At 45.3% G+C, this 21,413-nt stretch overlaps 1 protein-coding gene and 1 long non-coding RNA gene across 3 annotated transcripts in view; one reads left to right on the top strand and one right to left on the bottom strand.

Annotated features, from left to right (window-relative positions):
- Positions 1-21,413, bottom strand: part of RIN3 (Ras and Rab interactor 3) — a 75,153-nt gene that overhangs the window by 33,180 nt on the left and 20,560 nt on the right. For both annotated transcript variants that reach the window (XR_014694085.1, XM_084522764.1), the window contains exon 3: positions 18,650-18,764. Coding sequence is in view for 1 of the 2 variants with exons in the window: in XM_084522764.1 (XP_084378890.1) it covers positions 18,650-18,764 (115 nt within the window). In the remaining variant the exon portion in view is untranslated. The remainder of the gene's footprint in view (positions 1-18,649; positions 18,765-21,413) is intronic.
- Positions 8,288-13,604, top strand: LOC311438421. Its single transcript, XR_014694086.1, has 3 exons — positions 8,288-8,456; positions 11,804-12,045; positions 13,085-13,604. It is a non-coding gene; the product is annotated as an uncharacterized lncRNA (long non-coding RNA).

Here is a 21,413-nt window from a genome sequence, read left to right as displayed (position 1 = left end):
TGCAATCTATGTAGGGCTGTCCTTACAACTCCCCATGCTGCAATCTGATTTGGGCTGGATGGACGAAGTGCTTTCAAGTTCAGAAATGGAAATTACTGTTTCATTCAATGTGTGTGGGCTCTGCCCTGGGTCACACAGGCAGTGTGAGCACAGCATATTCCTAGCTCCCCTGTCTTTCCCCTCTCTTTGTGTTATACGGCAAAGCACTTTCCTTTAAGTGGCAAAATGCAATCTACGGCATGACGCAGAGCTCTTCACTATGACCTCCTTTATAACAGCATGCTATGGCATTGTGCAGCCCAAATCTCACATTATTATGGAGATTTTGGCTGCTAAACTAGAAAAATATTCCCTGGCTGATGGAGAAAATTTCACATTGACCAAGAATCCAAGGCAGGGAGAAAGTGATGGATCTGTGGGAGAGAAGTGTCCATCTTTGCTTCTGATTTACAAATTGTCTGTGCATGTGTGTACCCAGCACACAATCACAAGCAGAAACTTACAGATTTAAGGAAATCTGCGGTGGTTTCTCAAAGCTGTCTGCTGAGATCTGGAGCCCTTGGGGTGCAGCACCAGCTCAGACCCACGTACCAGTGCCGGCCGCTGCTCCGCACCGCCCTTGGCGCTGTGTCCTGGGCCATGCACAGCTCAGCTGTGGTGATTCAGCTTCCTTGGTCTCCATGATTCACAGCCCTGTGAAACCTCTCCAGCTCTTTGCCCTGCTTGGCTATTGCTTCCCCTACAAAGCAAGGCATTCAGCATCTGCAGGAGGGGAGGTATTTAGGCAGCTCCTGGCTCCCCTCTCTCTATCTACGGGTGGGTAGGGAGACACTGGCTCTCCTTGGCCCACGGGCAGAGATTCCCATGGGAAGGAAGTGCTCAAGCCTTGTCCCTTCTGCTCAGCCTCACAGTTCATTCCCCAAACAAGGCATTTCCTCCTTTTACTTCTCCCTTTGTCCTAGCCCAGGCCCTGCAGGTTGCTATTTTGGGCTCAATACACCAATGTCGGCATTTTTTTAAAGAAGCAAAGACTGCACGGTTCTCAGAAGTTGTCCTTACCATCAGTGTGTGTTGGATCAGCACAAACAGATCACCCTCAGCATGCACACTCACACCATGCTGCAATGTGGATTTTAAAACATAGTTCGAGCAAAACAACCCCTTTTCCTTACATTTCTCTCATAACTGGGAAAAAAAAAATCCAGCAAGGTTTTTTTGTTTGTTTGTTTTTCTTTTTTCTTTTTGCTTAATAAGAATCATGTTTCAGTCAGGGACTTTCATTAAACATCTACCATGAGCAATTCCAATAGTTTGAAATCCATCTGCTTTGCAGCTCTGATACAGGAAACTGAAATAAAGACAAACAACAACAACAACAAAAACAGCGCTGTTTCAGAGAATTAAGCAAAACCCAAGAGTCTCTGAACTCCCTCAAATCCTCAGCAATTAAATACAGCCCTTTGTGCAGACGCCAGCTTTAAGGACATTTTTCTGTGGAGAGCCACATTTTCGCTTTGGCATCCCAAGTTGCAGGTGGATGTAAAAGAGCACTCTGCACCTGTAGATGTTTACAAACGCAAGCAGATTGCTCAGATTTGGACTAATGATTGTTTCTGTGCCAGGAAGCTGCCATTTGGGAGCTGGATTTTAACAAAGGATTAGTCCAAGCACCTCAGTGTCAGGAGAGGAGTATATAGGAGTATAGAGGAGTACATAGAAGCATCTTGTCACCATACAGTTACATTTCCTCCCATATACAATTACATAGCACAAAATGCCACAAATCACCAGGCATTATACAGCTAAGGCAGTCTAGGTGCCAAAGAATTCATCATACAGAGATGCACAGCCCTGATGGGACGCTTTGGGGTGGCCTGGAACAGGTAAGAACAGAAAGGCACTGCTTTAGCTGTCTTATTACTCAAGACACTGCCACCATCAGGACCAGTACTCTGCCCCAGATTGCTTCTGAACAGTGACAGGGTCACAGCACCGCGAGGACTGGTGTGGGGGCACACACCCTGCTGCAGCACACACAGAAACAGCAAGAGTTTTTCCTTAACTTGTTTTTTCCCCCCACAATCACCTGCTGTCTGACCCCAGAAAGCTGCTTTGCTGCTGGGGGCAGGTGATGGTTCAGTGTGGGAACACCTCTGGTGGTCTCGCTTGTAGAGACCACTGGAGAAATTTGCAGTGTGGGTCCTGCTGTGTGTTTCTTCTTCTTGGAAAGATGCAGAAAATAGCAAGTTTGTACAGCTAAAAGGGCTCTGCTGACTGCTGGGGACATAGCCTCTCTCGCCCAGTGCCATTACGCCTCAAGGCACCCTGCCTGGAGGAGACAGGCCGGGAGAGGTGCTCTTCTCTGCCAGTGGATATGCTGGGGACGTTTCACTGGTGTGAGCACTGCTGCTCAGGGAGGAATCACGGTGTTGTCACACATAGGAACTCATGACTTCTACTAAAGCTATAAGCAGACACTTTTCTGCCAGGCTGGTGCAATCCTGCTGAAAACTGCAGCAGGCAAAATCCACCCTTCTTGGGTTCATGAACTACACCCAGGGCACCTGAAGTACAAGCAAATTTCCTCCTCTCACCAGAACAGCATCAGGATGACAAAAATATGATGAAAAAGAAGAGCAAAAACAGGCTGGGCTCTGTGAGCCAGACATTGTCACAGCATATTGAGTTTTGCCTAATATTTAGAAGCCCACAGAAAAGATGTCACCTTCAGGGAACAAAAGGGGAAATGTGGAGATCAGGATTAAGCAGCCTGAAACAAAGATTTATTTTTTTTTTTATTATTTTTATTATCAGGGGTGATGGAAACTTTAGTAACATGTGCTAGTGGTTCTCTGTTGACTGTGCTCTGTTTTCTGCCCTGTTACTAAGTGGTAAGAGAACAGGACATAGCCAGATTACACACTGCTGTAAATATTTATGATAATTTCATCTTCCCTTTCACTTCACCAACATGCTCTGAAGAATGTCATCTCTGGGCACTGACTGGAATCTGTCCTCCAGTTTCCTTCTCTCTTTTGAACTCCCCGTCATTTCTCTATCTGGATGCTGATGTTTTTGAGTCATACTGTCCCTGGGCATTCTGCCTTCCTCTCCTCTTTGATTTTTCCCTGCAGATTTGCATTTGCAAGTCCTGTTGTTCTGGTCACATGGACAAACCACCCCAATTCCCGTCTTCTTGCTGCTTATACAGGCTCATGGGACCCAATTACCTCAACTTCTTCTTCTCTAATGGAGCTGTTAGTCCCATTCACTGTTTTTGATATTTCTGTAATCCTTTGGAGACATCTGAATTCAAAGATGTGAATTTCTTGTTCTACAGCAGTTGTGTTTACATGGGCCTACTGAGAACACAGCCATCCTCAGAGGTCCAGCCTCGATGTGCTTGAGATGTGCTTGTATCTTTCCAGATTCTGGCAAGCTGTGAGATTTGGTGTCATGGGAGTGATTCCATTTTTTAAGATTTAAGATGATAACTCCACAGCCCTTTAACCAGACCTCTCCTGGGCATTTCTCTCCTTCATATGTCTCTCACTCGATACCTCAGTTGCCATGACATTGCTTGCTCTGACCTTTGCCGCTGAACAGCACCGACTGGCTTTGCTGCCTGTTCAGCTACCTTCAGCCATGAACCTTCTGCTACTTGCCATGAACGTGGGATGTCTCTGAGGCAGAGGTTACCAACTGCCCTGCTTCCAGATGCCGATGCTCCTACGCCTCCAAGGGAAGGCGTGAACACAGCCGGTGGCAGGAGCAGTTGCGCAGGCCTGGCTCTCATACCTGTTGTGCTCTCCTGAGGAATGTCAGGGGGTGACATAACCCTTCACATTGTTGCTCCTGTTCCCTGAGCACACGCAAAGTCCTGCTGGCTCCTCTTCATGCACTAGGCTGCTGGTAGTATTAAGAGAAAGAGCTTTAGCTAGAGACAGGAAAATTTAGATCATGTTGGCAGAAGTCCTTATAGTGTTTGTGGTGTCTTCATGTCTGCAAGAGCTCTGCAGGCGAGCTCCTGTGTCTGTCCCCGACATTGCTTCTTCTATTACCTTTCAAAGACTTTTTCAGTGGCACTCTATGACCCATGCTGTGTTCCTGTAAAACACCGTCAGTGCTTATCTATTCTCTTTTCTCAAGGCCTTTTATTTTTTTTTTCTTCTGTAATCAGCTGTTTCTGCTTCTACCATTTGATGTCTAAGATGTAGTTTCCTTTTTGTTGCAGTTCTAGTCTGTCTTAGGCAACCCAGGATTATTTTGTCTTTCTTGTCTTTTCTAGTGACTCTTTCGTGAAGCTGACGGTTGTTTCTTTCCTTTATTATTATTTTCTCCTCAATGAGAAAGAGCAGAAACCAGAAACTTCCCTATTTTGGACTTCTGACAGTCTTCTGTTGTGCATCCAACTCATGCTTTCTCACAGGATTACAATTCTATGGTTTCCTACAGAGTTTAATCTTTCTGGCAATGACGAAAAAAATCACTGCTGGTGGCAGTTCTTGGGAAATTGAAACTAATGAATTATGAAAGTGATAAAGTGTTAATGAGCTTAGGTCTAGACTGTAAGAGAAATCTGCCTTTAAACTACGTTCTTCACAGGGTGTAATTGTATTAGACAGAATGAAATTATGAATATTCAGTGGAAAAAAAAAAAAAAAAAAAAAAAAGAAGGTGCAAAATGCAGGCCTTTGCAGTCCCGTCACACCAGAGGTGAGTGGAGTGGAAGGGACACTTTGCAAAGTGCATGGTTTCCCTTTACACCGTGTGTTAAGAAAAAAAGACCCTCCTCACGTCTCATAGCCATGGGGGTCTCAGCCACCACACTGTGCTCTGCTTCACCCACATTCACCCAAGCAGATGGGCAGCCCCTCCGTGCACACTAAAACTCCATGCCTGTAGTTCAGCACAAATTCTTGCTGCTGCCTGGACTCCTTGCCTCTGCTGCAGGATGCTCAAGCAGGAATGCGTTACAGTCATTTCACTGCTCTATTTCCTCCTTATTGTGAATAGGATTTCAGCAGGCGCTGAGAGGGTACTTCAAGCTCTCAAGGGTACTTCAAGCACAGCTAACCCTGCCAGAAGAAAAGTGTCACAGCTCCTCAGTGCTTTCCTTGCAAGTATCCATGTGAACAGCCCTGGCAGACCCATGGGCACTATCCATCGTGTCAGGGCTTAAGATCAGAGCACAATCTATCTGGCTAATGGCTGTTGAGATTCAAAGCTCTTGTTTTTCTTGTCAGATCCTCAGCCCGTGTTTCTTTTGCAGAACTCAAATAAACATCTTAAAGTGGAAATCCTATACCTGGTTTGCAATGTTCCCTCAGACAGAAGCTGGGAAAATCCAGGACTCCTTCCCTCTACCAGACGACAACATGAGATTACCTGGAGTTTCAGATGTAGCCTTGCAGGGTCTGTTTTCTTGCTTTCATACAGCAGGGACTGGGAGGAAAACGTGGCCTCTCTGAAATGCTGAGGACTGAGGTGGCTTCCAAAGACACCCAGGGGGTAGGGTGACACCTTTCATCGGAGTGCTCCCTGCTGTAAGCAGTTGAGCTTTGTGGGATCATTCCTGGAGAAGCCACATCTTCATGGGTAACTCAGCATCCACCTAGACGTTACAATGATGGTACAAGATTTACACTGCCCAGTGTGGTGATTCAGATTGCCAGGGCTTGGGGCTGAGAAGTCAAACTGAGTGCAGGTACTTGCTCTCAGATGGCAAATGATTCTATGGAATCTATTTGGATGGATTCTATTTGGAGAGGTCCCGGTAGACTGGAAGCTGGCAAATGTTGTGCCAATTTTCAAGAAGGGTCAGAAAGAAGACCCTAGCAATTACAGGCCTGTCAGTCTCACGTCAGTGCCTGGTAAAATCATGGAGAAGTTGGTTCTCGGACTTATTGAGGCGCACCTGGGGGACAAAGCAGTCATTGGTCCCAGCCAGCATGGGTTTGTGAAGGGTAGGTCCTGCCTAACTAACCTGATTTCCTTTTATGATAAGATCACCCGTATGGTGGACCAAGGGAAACCAGCTGATGTGATTTTTTTGGACTTCAGCAAGGCTTTTGACACGGTTTCCCATAGGATCCTACTGGACAAAATGTCCACCATACAGCTAAATAAAAACATCATACGATGGGTGAGCAATTGGCTAACGGGCAGGGCCCAAAGGGTTATGGTAAATGGAGCTGCGTCAGGCTGGCGGGCGGTCACCAGTGGGGTCCCTCAAGGCTCCATTTTAGGGCCGGTACTTTTCAATATTTTTATAAACGATCTGGATGTAGGAATAGAGGGTATTTTGAGCAAGTTTGCTGATGACACCAAACTTGGAGGAGTTGTGGACTCAAATGAGGGCGTAAAGGCCTTGCAGAGGGATCTGGACAGGTTGGAGAGCTGGGCGATCACCAACCGCATGAAGTTCAATAAGAGCAAGTGCCGGGTCCTGCACCTGGGACGGGGAAACCCTGGCTGCATGTACAGACTGGGCGATGAGACGCTGGAGAGCAGCCTAGAAGAGAGGGATCTGGGGGTCGTGGTAGACAGCAAGTTGAATATGAGCCAGCAGTGTGCCCTGGCAGCCAGGAGGGCCAATCGTATCCTGGGGTGCATCAAGAACGGCATCGCTAGTAGGTCAAGGGAGGTGATTGTCCCGCTCTACTCTGCGCTGGTGCGGCCTCACCTCGAGTACTGTGTGCAGTTCTGGGCACCACAGTATAAAAAGGACATGAAACTGTTGGAAAGTGTCCAGAGGAGGGCTACGAAGATGGTGAAAGGCCTGGAGGGGAAGACGTACGAGGAACGGCTGAGGTCACTGGGCCTGTTCAGCCTGGAGAAGAGGAGGCTGAGGGGAGACCTCATCGCAGTCTACAACTTCCTCGTAAGGGGTTGTCAAGAGGCAGGAGACCTTTTCTCCATTAACACCAGTGACAGGACCCGCGGGAACGGGGTTAAGTTGAGGCAGGGGAAATTTAGGCTGGACGTCAGGAGGGGGTTCTTCACAGAGAGGGTGGTTGCACACTGGAACAGGCTCCCCAGGGAAGTGGTCACTGCACCAAGCCTGTCTGAATTTAAGAAGAGATTGGACTGTGAACTTAGGCACATGGTCTGAACTTTTGGGTAGACCTGTGCGGTGTCGAGAGTTGGACTTGATGATCCTTAAGGGTCCCTTCCAACTCAGGATATTCTATGATTCTATGATTCTATGAAATATCCTTGGTAAAACCTTTTGTGGTAAATGAAGCTTTCAGATATACAAAGGGCCTGTGTAACAAGAAAGGATGCTGCTACTTGTAATTCTGTGACTTTAGTTCCTAGCAGCGATTTCTAGGCTGTATAGATAATATTGAGAGTCAACCCTTCTGGGAAAAACACATCTTATGAAACATACACATTTTACCAAGCACCATTTTTTTTTCCTGTTAACTTTGGAGAAAAGAGCATTTCTCTGGCTCTGAGGTGCATCATGAAATACTGTAGGACTGAGGTTAATCATATAGAAAAAGGAAGTTTTCTAAAATTTTTAAGGGAAGTCATCTGGTACCCAGAACCACATTCTGTGTGAGAGACTTCCAGGAAGAGGATGAAAGACCACACTTCGCAAAGGTGAGTGAAGAAAGGGACTAGCCCACTCTGAAACGTCAGAGGCAGTAGGGCAGGCAATAGATGTACAAAGTGATACGTCTGCTTCCAAGAGCAGTGATCTTGCCTGATTGCAAGCCTGGCTGAAGATGGTCTTCTGATTAAACTCTTCAATAGGATAGATTGTATTCTCACTGACTTGGAGGATCCTACTCAAAGGTCAAAGTAAGAGGTCCTTACTGCTCTCATAGTACTTTGAGCACTTCTTATTTACTGCATTTGCAAGCCTAAATTCGTCTTTAACATCTTCATATAGCAAACTGTTCAAAGGCAAAAATATTTATCATTTGTTCTGGTTTGCTATTCAGATAGGGGCACTGGTATTGTGGGTTCAGATTTAGAGTTGCTCTTTTAAAACAGGTAAGCTAATTTTGAGGTAATCCTCAAGGTACTAAGCAGAGTCGGGTAAACCAATATTGTTCTAGAACAGCATGCGTATTCTCTAGCTCTGATTACACACAGATTTTGCATTATGCCCCTTGGGAGTGCAAAACAAGGCAAAAAAAAAGTGAGGATTAACAAGGCTAACAAGACTCTGAGAGCTTCTTTCCCTACAATCCTATTAGTTTAAAGGCTAAAAATGAAAATGTTTGCATGGAGAGAGGGGAGGGAACTTTTCAGGATGAGAGCTTTTTTTTTTTTTTTTTTTTTTTTTTTTTAAACGACCGCTATAAGTAACCAGAATGTTTCCAAAACAACTTGCAAACCACACAGAAACCTGGCGGTGTTACATCTTGAAAAAGCAGCCCCACAAGTGTTTTATGTTTAAAATCAGCGGTGTGTCAAAGAGACATGGAACTCAGCTCAGGCAAGTGAGTCTTGGTGAGACTTTCTGCTTTCCTTGTGCACGTTTGCATTTAGAAGAGAAATGATGAACTTGCACAACAGGTTATAAAATGTGTCCTCATACCATGTTTTACAACATCCCCCAAAGCCTCGGTTATGGTTCTTACCAAACCAAGACTCTGGGCTCCTACTTCAGAGTGGTCTCCCGAGTGGGAACTCCTTGAAACCGAATTGATTTTCAGGGTTAATAGTGAGGGGGTTAACAGGGAGCTTGTCCTTGCCATGGGCAGGTTGACTAACCTTGAGAAAGACATCTAGGCTGTGGGTACAGGAGAAATCCAGCAGAAGGCAAGGACAAAACCGCACGCCCTGAGCTGGGGGACAGGCCTGGGGCCCAGTGATGCTGTGCCGTGGGGCGGACTCACTTTGACGTTAGTTTTTTTCATCCCGAGAAGCTGTGTAGGTGATGGTAGACTTTTCTTGTTATCAAGAAACGACACATAAACAGGGGAAATTAGCCCATGTTGCACACTGGGTGATGCAGGCAGATTGTTATCTGTGTCTGAGCGAGGCCAATCTGAAGATAAGTAGGGTAGCTCTACGTCTTCAGAGCTGTACTGCAGAAAACCATCGGCAGCAACAGGAACTGCTTGACAAGGTAGCACTCGGCAGTCTACTCTCCTTAACGGCAAGGCACCTACGTCGCTGAACAGGAGTAATTTCATTTACTATAGGGAAAATAGGACACTAGCCTGCATGCCCCAAGGCCTCCTTATATGCAATTAAACTGCTTAAAATCTGAAGCGTAAGGTGAACTACGTCTTCAGCCTTTCCAGCTACCACTGCTAAAAATACACAAACTTTTATTATTCATTGAACAACTAACCTTTGGAAAAAAAAAAAGAAAAAAAAAAAAGTCTCGGACAAGTTCTGCTGCTGAAATGTATGATTTCTTTAATTGGGATGGAATTAGGGGAATCAGGCATTTTTGGTGAGAGAAAAGAGGAGGGAGCTTTTCTCCCACGGGCTTTGATAAGTCTGTTATTATTTTTTCCACACACTTCTGCTTTTTTCCAGCTAGTCAGGTCCAGAGCTGACAATAATTTCTTACTTTGCCTCAGTCACACACTCCATCAAATAGCAATAAAGGGAAACATCCCTCTGAAGTAAGCTGGAAAAATTGGCTTCCCTCCCGCTGTGGCAGCGGAGTTGCCTGTCAGGGTACACAGAAAGCCCAGGAAGAAGTCTGAGCAGTGCTGAGCAAGGCAGGGTTACAGCGCTGAGTGCTTGGCAGGCAAAGCACCTCTCTGTGGCCCTGTAAATACAGCACTCATCCCAGAGCTGGGCTTGCTCGGGGCCAGTGGTGGACACCTACAGCAACCTGTGCCCCAGCTTTCAGCCTATGAAACAGGTGTGATGTCCCTCATATTGGTGGGATTCCATCCCAATATCGATTCCTTCTTCCCTCTAGGTTTATTTCACATAGCCCAGCACATGGCAGCACCACTGGCTAATGAAGCATTGCCCCCTATGCTGCCCCACTCCTGCACCCCACGCCTGTGCTGCTCACTCCATGACGGCCATGGGGGAGAGCACCATGGGAGCAGAGGGGCACGAGGACACAGACACAATGTACCCAGCAAATGAGGGACAGTGACAGCGCTTCTTGTGATAGTGGTGTTGGCACAGTGTTACAGCCTGAACTCACCTGAAACCTGGCCCCTGCCTCTCCTGGGATCAGTGCCCCCACCTGTTTCCATCTGCTTGAGGTCGTGACTGCCGTACCCTAGCTACTAGTTACTGGGACTACGAATGTTTTTGCTTTCTTTCTCTCTCTATATATACATATATACACTAAAATCACATTCTACAGTAAACCTGAATTTTGAGATGCTCAGTGACCTTTCTGGCTGGTAGACAAGTCTGCATGGTGGTTCGTGAAGTGGTTGCCATGGCAGTCCCCTCTTCGTCTGCTTGATCACTGAATAGCAGCATGGGGCATCAAAAATATAAATAACTTTATCTTTTCAGTCCATAATGTCAGGTTTAGCCTCTCATCTATTCGGAGGAAATCAGGGCTATAAATAGCCCTACCATGCTTTTCATGCCCACGTTTACAGTACAAAGAATTCTTCTTTCCGGTGTTGAAAGCTGCAGGGTTTCCATTCAAGGAAGCCGGCCACTTCGGCTGAAGTGACCCTTTGGAGAAGGACTAGTGGGAACAGAAATAACTGCATGTGCTTTCTGGCGGACCTTTCTGCCCATTCTTTGATGAGTCAGAGGTTGTCTCCAGAGGCTCTATTTGCAAAGAGGACAGGATGAACATTTACTTCTTAGATTTGCCTGCTCCAACTGAAAAGTCCCTTTAGCACCTGCACAAAACAGCCCAGACGCCTTTCAGTGCTATTAACGCCACATGATGGAGTCTGCCTCAGCCTGCAATATGCCAAGGGGCATTAAGCTTCATCTGTAGGGCATTCCTGGGCCTTTTCAAGCATGTTGAGATATGTCATGTGGGCTAACTCAACTGGAAATGCGCAATGAATGGGTAGGCAGAGCACATTCTCTCCTTTCCCCCATACACAAGGTATCTACCAAAGAAAGGAAGGCTATGCATTGTGGCTGTCACAGGAGGTACACTAACCTAGGAAATATTTATTTATTCTTTTTCACACCCACCCCACTCCACCACCCCCTGTAAATCTTCGTGCTATTTCTCCCAGCAAATGGGTCTTAGAGGGTGGGAACAGCTTTTGCTGCTCTTCCTTCTGAGGCGTGCCATCCGCCCTCAGCTCGCCTGTGGGCTGACTCAGCGTCACTGCTCGGTTCCCTCTCGTGGGACCATCAGGCTGGCAGGGATCCCAGGAGGCCTCTAGCCCAAGCCCAACTGCTCAAAGCAGGGTCAGCCAAGAGGTCAGACCAAGTTGCTCAAGACTTTGTCCAGCCATGTCTGGAAAACCTACAGCTCTACTTCCAGTGAAAATCTGAAGGTGCTACCCAAATAAATGGCTTCATCTTAGAAGTCATTGTCAGGAATATAAGCACATACTTCAGTTCATTGTATGTACCTAACAAGTGGAAGATCTGGAGATTCCGACCTCAGTCAGTAACAGAGATTTCCATCTTTTCCATCTTCATGTCAAATCATAAGGGATCAAAATTAAATGCAATTAAAATGAATTTTTAAAATGGGATTGTTTTCTTATAGGTTATTTTCCTATATACTCTGTTTTCTGAGTCTACAGAAAATTTTCTGGTTTCATCTTTTAGTTTTACTCTGCAGCTGTGAGGATTACAAGCTTGCTTTCTTTCTGAGGAAAAAAAAATAAAAAAAACTAATTCTTCGTATCTTCACTCTGCTTCCTGATTCCAGCAGACAGGGTGTTAACAAAAAGACTTGCAAAACTGATGAGGCTGTTGCGAAAGCTGCCAACATTTCCACAGATATATTGATATCACAAAGATCATGCACACAACTTTCTATGCTCAAGAAGAAGCTAAACTGTGAGTAAGCTGCAGTGACTGAGACGTCCTCCTGTTTTTTCCCATGACCTCATCTGAGCAGTACTTTACTGGAGATTGTCTGAGAAGACACTGCTGACCATCCTATGCCAGGTAAGCAATGAGGATTTGGGCCCTAAAGCTGCTAATCCAGCCTCAGCAACATGTATTAAAAGAAATGTTAACAAAATAAAATAGGGAAATCTGCCATAGCAGGCTATGTCTGGCCACAGTGGCCAGGGTGCCAATGAAGAGCAATAGGCAAGTCTATTACCAGCATCCAAAGGGGTCTGGCCCAACGAAGAGCATCTGCTGAGTTGTTGCTAGTCAGTTTGCCTCCTCCTCCATGCCTTGCCCAGCATCACCCAGTGAGTGCCCTCATGCACGTGGACATGCCGACCCACACAGGGACACAGGAGGAGTTTGCATCCCTTGTGTCTAAGCTCTGCCGTTGTGCCAGGCATGCTCACTGGGCTTCCAGGAGCTTTGTTTAGAGCTAAGCCTGCAGAAATGTGCAAAGTCCATCCCCATGTTACTCTAATGACCCTTTGTAAACACACTGCTGCCTTATTACTATTGCTTAATTACCATCTGTTACCTATACAGGCCAGTCAGAACAACTGTATATGTATGCCCTTTTTATCCTGTGCAAATGGCTTGGTCTAATTATCAAAAAGTTACCCATCTGTGCTTGGCAAGGAGGAATGGAAATGTAGAAGTGGCTGAAGTAGCTTTGCAGTGATGGACAGAGCTGTCTGCTGAGGGTTAGGCTGGTTTTCATGGCATTAGGGACTGCACCTAACTGGGTCTATTAAGGCAAGAAAGTAGATTTTGAAAGCTTAGCCCTTAAATTTCCTCCTCCTTTTTTTTTTTTTTTTTTTTCCTGATTCAGTTCACACTTCCTAAAATCTTGTGTGCACAGGAACACCTTTGCTTGCCTGCATTGCTGTTTTGGCACCCCAGCAGGGCCTGCTGCCTCTAGACCTCGTGTGACTTGTCACTGTCTTGACAGGCAGGACTCAGCAGGTGGATGCACAAAGTGGTCAGCTTCTCAGGAACTTTCACATAAAACAGATTTCCTTTGGTCAAAGCAGATACCTAACTCAGCAGGTAAACCAGTGCTGTATGTTTTACTTGACTCCTTTTATTCCAGTTTTCTAAATCTCAGCTGTTTGCCTCAAGCATTTTGCGTTGGATCCAGCCTGCACTTCCTCAGCTGAATCTAAAATTAAGAAAGGCCAAATAAGGTGTTTTGCCACATCAGCACTTTTATGAGTGACAAACCGCTTCAGGCCATATCATTTGTTCCCTGCGTCACCTCCACCTCAGTGGGAACTTCCCCTGGGGGAAGAGAATGTTTTGAGGACAAGTCACTGGCTGCCAGCAAATGAGAAGGCTCTGAGAAAGGCAATGCCATGGACATGGACATGGACACTGCAGAGTACAAACCTGCTGATGCCCAAACAGCCCTGTGGAGATTCTAGGTTCCACTGCAGGGTTCTCCTGCAGGAGTGGGTGGGCGACTGTCCCTGTGAACAACCTTGCAGGATGGCGAAGCTGAGTCCAGCTGAGATCAGCGGGAAATACAGCAGCAGAGATAAAACCAGTTCAAAGTGATGAAACAGCTAAGCCATGACGGTGGGAAGGGAGAAATAAAGGAAAATAATGAGTCACTTGGAGTACAGTGTGATGACCAAGGGATAGATGAAGGTGGCACGGAAGCCACGCTGGGAACAGAAAGCTCACAAATGTAAGGGGAAATGTGCTCATACAGACTTCAAGGGAAAACAGTGTTTGTAGCTCAGGGTCACCACCGTGACAGGTCCAGCACCTGCCTCCTCTGTCTATCTGTAATGACTGAGCTCCCAGAGGGAGAGATGTTACTGCAAAGGATATTTTTAAGAGAAGATTCAACAAGGCATTTTCAGTACTCTGTGCCAATAGAGGTGAAGCCTGAAACATGAAGAATAGCTGTTTAATTTCATCCTTAAAAACCCAAGCTCCAATTTTTCATCTCTTCCACAGTTGGTTAGGCTTGAAGCTGTGTGTCAGGACTACAGGAGCAGACCTGGGAATCCAGGTCCCCTGGGAAGGGTTAATTCTTGCTAATTTATGCTTAAAATAATTTGAATTCATTATATTTGGGTATCTGAGAGTCCAGCATCCCTCTCTGTGAAGCACCACACTGGGAATTCAGAGCAGGTTTCAGAAGGAAATAGCTTGGAGGAACCCACGTGGGGTCAGTCTGTGTGGCTCCTCTCTGCATGTAGCTTCACACCTCTGAAAAGAATTTCTTCAGCAGAGAAGGACTCTGATTTTCACACTGTGTCACCTCCCTTTATTGTCTAGCATTCACTATGCAGTAATGACTTGGCAAATTAATTCCGTAATTATTTCTATAAAACACGGTAATAATAAGCTCTCCCCTATTCTTTGCAACTGCAGATACTTCTTCTATTTACCTTCATTTTACATATCTGGAAAGGAATCACATCCTCTTTTTTCAGTACAGAAGAGCTGAGAAAACAAATACTACATGTTATACACTAAAGCATATAGGCAGGGCTCCTGAGAAGTATACTGTCAACTCACATCTAATTCATTTCTTTTTAATACTGCTGCAATGTCGCTGACACGTGGCATGATTTCTGGCCAGATACATGTAAAGGGAAGGAGAATCAAGACCTGAGGTTATGACCTGTTAGCTGACAAGGGAATTTGAAAAAACGAAATTATAGTTGAAGGTAAGAATCTAAGGAAATGGTGCTCAGGTCTTGAGGTGCGTGAGGCTAAGGCTCTGTTTTGGTGTGAAGTGGCTGAAAGCACCCAAAGTGGTTGAGATTTTAGCAGAGCTTGAGAGCTATCTCCCAAAGTTGTATCTTTAAATGGAAGAAATATTGTAGCATGCCTTCTTTCTGGAAGATTTCCACTGTGCTATGGTGTATCTGAGCGAGAAGTAAGGGATCCTTCAGGACAAGAAGCAAAACCACAGAGATCCAAGACTTTGAATGTTGTTGGGTTTCTCAGTCTTCTGAAGAACCACATGGCATCTATCTATCACTATCACACCTGCTGCTGGACCAGGCTTTGGCCTCCCTGTCACTGAAGGAAGGACAACCAAAGATGAAGAAGGAAATTTTTAAAATCCACTCTCTTTATTCTCCTGTTTTATAATTTTGAGAGCTACTTCATAAAGCAGGTGAAAACTCCCTAGGAAAAAATGGAAAGACTGATTTCTTGACCTTCCTACCTAGTGGGCTCTTTGGGGATTTCCATAAAAAATAAATAAATCACAATTAAATTCGGGTTTCCCCTCAAAAAAAATATACTTCCCTAAATATTTCATCAAATATCAACAAGGCAGATCTGATATGGGGAAAGAGCAAAACAATGAAGCACCATTATTTGGCTAGGAAACTTCCCTTTTTGTGCTTCAGTGAATGGCCATCTATATATGGACCCTGGAGGCTGGGTTGCAACCTCTGTATCATCGTTACTATACTGGGGAAAGCCTCTTCAGATATCAGGGTTGCAACCTCTGTAGCATCATTACAATTCTGGGGAAAACCTCTTCAGATATCATCTGGAATGTAGGATGGCAGGAAAGTAGAATTTTACAAAAAGCTGAGGAGTAAAACTTGCCGTTTAAAGCTGCATATACTGAAAATGAGGGACAGGTATCACTGCAGAGGTGGCACAGGACCATCATATCACTGTGTGTATCCCTCTAAGGACAGAGCGTGCTCCTTTGTGTCACCTCTGATGCTGAGGTTACGCTGAGTCCTCATAAGGAAGACAAGAAGCAGCTGGCAAGGTGCTCTAAAATAGCAAGCTGAGGTAGGTTGCAACTTGAATTTTAACTGGAAGGGAGAATCTTCATAAAGTCTGAGTTATGTATGTCAAGGCAAATTCAGCTTTCACTTTACAACTGACTGTGTCCTGCTGAGAACAATCAAATCTGTGGAGTCAAATGGGCCGCATTGACATAACAGGGAGAAGAACCTGTTCCCACCTCTTTATCCCCTCTATGAGGAGTCAGCTGTCAAAATGGGGTAAGTAGCTCTCCATGGGGTAGATTACACAGCTCTTTGCTTATGCGTCAACTCAGAGAGAAAATATTAGGAGCCAGGCAGCAGAAATGAAGCCACTTGTGCCCAACACAGCTGGGAAAGGGGATTCTTGAATGGCAGGGGAATTACAACTACTCCCTTTGAACACTGGGAGAGCACCAGCTCTGCTGCACTTCATACAGACTCAAAGAGTAGGTAGCTATTAGGAGGGTTTATCTTCCTCCTTGTGATGTTCAGTGGGAGGCTGAAGCCTCCTTTGAGGAAGCATGGAAGAACTAAAGAGTCCTTAATTTTCTGAAGCTGAAGACTTAGATGCCTGGAAAATCTCTGCCAGTCTACAGTGGTATACAGCTATACAGCTGGTGTATTTTACACACTATTAGGAATTGTAGCACTTTGTTTGCCATAAACATGCATTACAAAGCAAGATAACATCTTTGGTCTGCAGTTACTCACTGCGCACACTCAGAGCTCTCCTACCCTTACGCAGTGTTATGTAGCAACACGGAAGATTAAAGTGCACTTTATTAAGCTAAGGCCATCCAAACATAGCAGTGTCTTTAGCAGGGAAGCTCAGATTCTAGTTGTAACTCTTTTAAAGCATTCTGAAAACATACAATTTCATTTTCTAAGAAACTTTAGAAAGGGCTTGGAGTTGCGCAGAAACCATAAATAAAAGCTAATGTGTTAGGTTACTCTGAGACACCACAGATGTAAATCTCCCCTTGTACCAAATATAGTCCTTTGGCTTTACAAATAAGAATCCATTCTGTTTCCTCTAAACTCAAAAGCCAAACTACTTACACTAAATGAGAAAGGAAGCAAAAGCATGATCATTTGCTTGCCCAGTGCATTCCTGTCAAAATGGTGCAGTATGGAGAAATGATGCTTTCTACAGTTCAACAGTGACTGAACTCAAGCTAAAAATAATGTGAATATCCTCCACAGGAATGCACCAGCCTCATGGCTGCAGCAATTGCTGCATATGTAGTGACAGCTCTCCTGCTCTTAGAATGAGAGCTAATTTTTAATTACGCTGTTCCACGTACTTTGCAACTTGTATGAAAGCAGTGGAAACTGATTTTAGTCTTGTTCCTATTGGAGAGCTGTGTCTTTGAACACGTCCTTCATGTTAAGTTAGCGATAAGTTAGAAGTAGTAAGCAAATAAGTTCCAAAACCACGACATAAAAGTCTTTCTAACTAGACTAACTCACAGTGAAATTTTTATACTACATTTCATTTTGCTTGTCCTCAAAGAAATCAAATTTTATGGCATAGGATACAAGTGAGGCAGTAACACTTCTATAAATGACATTTTTAGGATGGCAAGATTCAAATTTTCAACTTTTATCCCCAAGGAAAAAGTAATTCTCCGCAATGTAAAACCTAAGCCCTAGCTCAACTTCAAATAAGTGTATATAAAAAAAAAAGTTTCCACATCCTGCAGCTAACCGTTGCCCCTGCATTCTTAATCTGGGCACCCGAAGTTGTGGCAAAAGCTTTGCTCCCCCTGCCCTTGTTCAGGAGCACTGATGCATGTGCTGTCTCCCCAAGTGCATGCTCCGAGGTGCACACAGATGAGGGAGAAAGCTTCCAGGAGGCAGGCAGCTGTGCTCTGTGCAGGAGCAACACTGGCAGCCCCTGGCCTCTGCTTGATATTAGAGCAGTTCAGGAGATTCAGCTGTCCCTCTGGCTTTAACACCTGTTTGTGATGCAGTCATCACAAGTAAAGAAATGTACATGGGAAGGAAAAAAACAATTTGAGCAAGTAGCAACGGGGAACAAATAAACCACAGCACTGACCAGCGGAAGTGCCGGTGTTTTAGAAGAGAGTAAAACGTACACCCCAGGGGGATGGCTTAGGAGCAGAGTGGCGGACAATTTGGTTGTTTTCATATAAATGATCCATATGAAGACATTTTGATGAACTCTTCCAAGTGCATGTTTGTATGACTACCCTAAAATTCCCATGTTTGCAAATATTACTTGGAAAGTGGAAATCACATGCATTGCACATCCATTTATACCAAGGGCTGCAGCAGATGTGCCTGACTGTGAACTAGGTTCATTCTCGCTTCCTTGCAGCAGGCTTGGCTGTCTGGGAGCAGCACTGATACCACCAGGCCCAAGATCCAGCTGCGTCCCAGAGACAGAGAGGCACTGAGAACTGTCAAACAATTTAGGAGGAAACAGCTGTTCAGTAGAACCATATAAGATGTGTGCAAAGGGAATGTAATAAATGTCAGACAGCTCACAGTCAACAATTCAGTGGCAGAAATAGAGACAGAGTTGCTGAGTTAACAAGGGTTAGTCTGTGAGGGCCTTGCACTTTGCCCAGGACTTCCAGCTGGTGAAAAGCAGCTCCTTTCATTTGATCAAAGCACTGGCCTGCTCATCTGGGGGTGCTTTACTTTTCTGTTGCGTGTCAGTAAATGATAAGAAAAGGTGCAGAACCGCAGAGGAGCTGAGGTAAAGCAGCTGCAGGAAATATTAACTGAACAACACCATAGCATCAAAATCTGTTGCCCCTCACAAGAGGAACCTGAGTGTTGCAAGTGAGATTACATAAATGCTGGTAATCACATGGTAATCACAAGAGGATTCTGTACAATACCAGAACGAGAGAAAAAAAATGTAAAGAGGTTACTTGATTTTTCTTCTTTAATGGTGTACTCCAGCACATCAGGAACCTCATTCTGGACAGGCAGGCGGACTGCAAGGACCATGTTGTTCACATTACCCTCTTTCCTAACCAAGAACATCTGAAAAAGGAGAAAAGGAATCAAGAGCTTAGCTATGTTACATGAGTTTCTGAAGTTTAATTTAGGTCATTGACAATGAAGTCCCTTATCAGTTCAATCTGCCTTTAAATGTTCTTAATTTAGCTTCATTCCACTGGTCAAACTTTACATGACAAAAATAATGACTAAAGGGACATTTTATTCAGGTGAAATTCAGCCCTGCCAAGGAACCAGCAAGATTTCTATGCATCACTGATGTCCCACTTAAGCCCCTTGTTTCACTAAAGGAACAGTAGAAAGGAGCACTCCCAATTTGCCAAGTGATGTTTCTCACATAAGTGCCCTAATTCATGGAGAACTCACCCTGAATGTCTCAGTCAATGTCTAAAGCAAGAAAATCACTTGTACATTGAGAAGGAAAGGATTCAAGTGTCCATACATAGAACATAAGGCATTTGTCCCATTTCATAAAGTTCCTGCCAGCCCCATCCCCACAGGTTGCCTAGGTGCCTCTGGATGGGAGCACCTCAACAGGACCAGTGAAATATATTAAAAAAAAAAAAAAAAGGAAAAAAAAAGAAAAAGAAATGAAGGAGCAGCTGAGGGAGCTGGGATTGTTCAGCCTGGAGAAGAGGAGGCTCAGGGGCAACCTTATTGCACTCCACAGGTACCTTAAAGGAGGCTGTAGCGAGGTGGTTGTTGGTCTGTTCTCCCATGTGCCTGGTGATAGGACGAGGGGGAACGGGCTAAAGTTGCGCCAGGGGAGTTTTAGGTTGGATGTTAGGAAGAACTTCTTTACTGAAGGGGTTGTTAGGCATTGGAACGGGCTGCCCAGGGAAGTTGTGGAGTCACCATTCCTGGAGGTATTTAAAAGATGTTTAGATGTTGAACTTAGTGATATGGTTTAGTGGAGCACTTGTTGGTGTTAGGTCAGAGGTTGGACTAGATGACCTTGGAGGTCTCTTCCAACCTAGATGATTCTGAGGAAGGAGGGGAGAGGAGAGGAGAGGAGAGGAGAGGAGAGGAGAGGAGAGGAGAGGAGAGGAGAGGAGAGGAGAGGAGAGGAGAGGAGAGGAGAGGAGAGGAGAGGAGAGGAGAGGAGAGGAGAGGAGAGGAGAGGAGAGGAGAGGAGAGGAGAGGAGAGGAGAGGAGAGGAGAGGAGAGGAGGAAGGAAGGAAGGAAGGAAAGAAGGAAGGGAGGGAGGGAGGGAGGAAGGAAGGAAGGAAGGAAGGAAGGAAGGAAGGAAGGAAGGAAGGAAGGAAGGAAGGAAGGAAGGAAGGAAGGAAGGAAGGAAGGAAGGAAGGAAGGAAGGAAGGAAGGAAGGAAGGAAGGAAGGAGAAGAGAAGGAAAAGGAAAAGGAAAAAGGAAAAAGGAAAAAGGAAAAAGGAAAAAGGAAAAAGGAAAAAGGAAAAAGGAAAAAGGAAAAAGGAAAAAGGAAAAGGAGAAAGGAAAAGGAGAAAGAAAAATAAGAGTCTCTTGTTCTTTGCATTGTGTGAGCTCCCAACCATGTTTCTAATTAGAGCTCATTGTCAAGTATATTTTTAGCTTGTACCTTGAAGCTGGAGATACAAAGACAAAGTAATCTGCACTCTTATCTGTTCTTTGATAGCAGGAGAGAGTCAAAGTATTTTCATAAAAATGGAATTAAAAAAACGGCTAATTCTAGAGTCTGGATATTAATATTAGAAAGAAGTGTGAGTTGATAAAATGATTAATCAATTACAGTGTAGTGAAAATCTAACAAGAAGCCATTAATTCCTTGAGAGAGGAATTTAAAAGGAGCTTTTCTCGAAGCCAGGACTTTTCTCTGCTTGACTTGCAATCTTAAGGTCATCTCAAGGCACTTTAAAGCAACCATGCTAAACACACGGCCTTGCAGCAGGTTTGCAACCTCACACAATGAGGTCTTGGCTTCTGCCATGCAAAAGAAATCCCATAGGCTCAGGTCCACTGACAGTGCGGAAAAATCCAAGTAAATGCATGGCTCAAGGTTCATGATGGAAACATGGTTATTTCTAATGCAGTGCAGCACCCACCTTCCACATAAGAGAGTATCTACAAGTACGAGCCTTAGAGGCTCTCCATTCCTCAGGTCTTACAACCTGTGTGACAGAATGGTCCGTCCAACCCACCTCGAGAGGCTGCTGCTGCTGCTACCTTGGGTCTTAGACAGCACTATCTCACATCGCAGTGGTCAAGTGTTTCATTTGAAATTAAAACAAGGAGAGAAGTGAAACCTAGAAATGAATCACTTCTGTTTTCTGATCAGCGCGCCTAGTTGCCATGGCTCCAAAGGCTAAAATTGGACCACAGATGCTCAGATGAGAGGGAGGTGGGATTTCTGAGCTGTACCCAGCCCTGCTGCCCGGGGTCAGTACCGGCATGCCAACCAGTCTCTTCCATTTTCATTGGCGGTGGGAAAGGCCTTGGCTCTGTTCTGGGAGGTGGGCGGCAGAGCCCACACAGCTCCCACGGCATCAGCAGGCGCTGCCCACTGCTGGTCCCTGCCGTGGGACACCTCTGACCTGCCAGCTCGGTTCCTCCCTGCACAGAGCCGTGCCGGAGGAAGGTGTGAGGAGGAGGAACCGGGACAAGATTCAGCACCAAAGCTGCTCAGAGGTGGGGAACAGCCCTGCCTGCAGGGAGTGGCTCCTTGCCTGGGAGGTCAGG

This window comes from Aythya ferina (genome assembly GCF_964211825.1).
Source record: "Aythya ferina genome assembly, chromosome: 5".
NCBI lineage: Eukaryota > Metazoa > Chordata > Aves > Anseriformes > Anatidae > Aythya > Aythya ferina.
The sequence above is the reverse complement of the archived record's forward strand: the minus strand, read 5'-3'. Positions and strand labels throughout refer to the sequence as shown.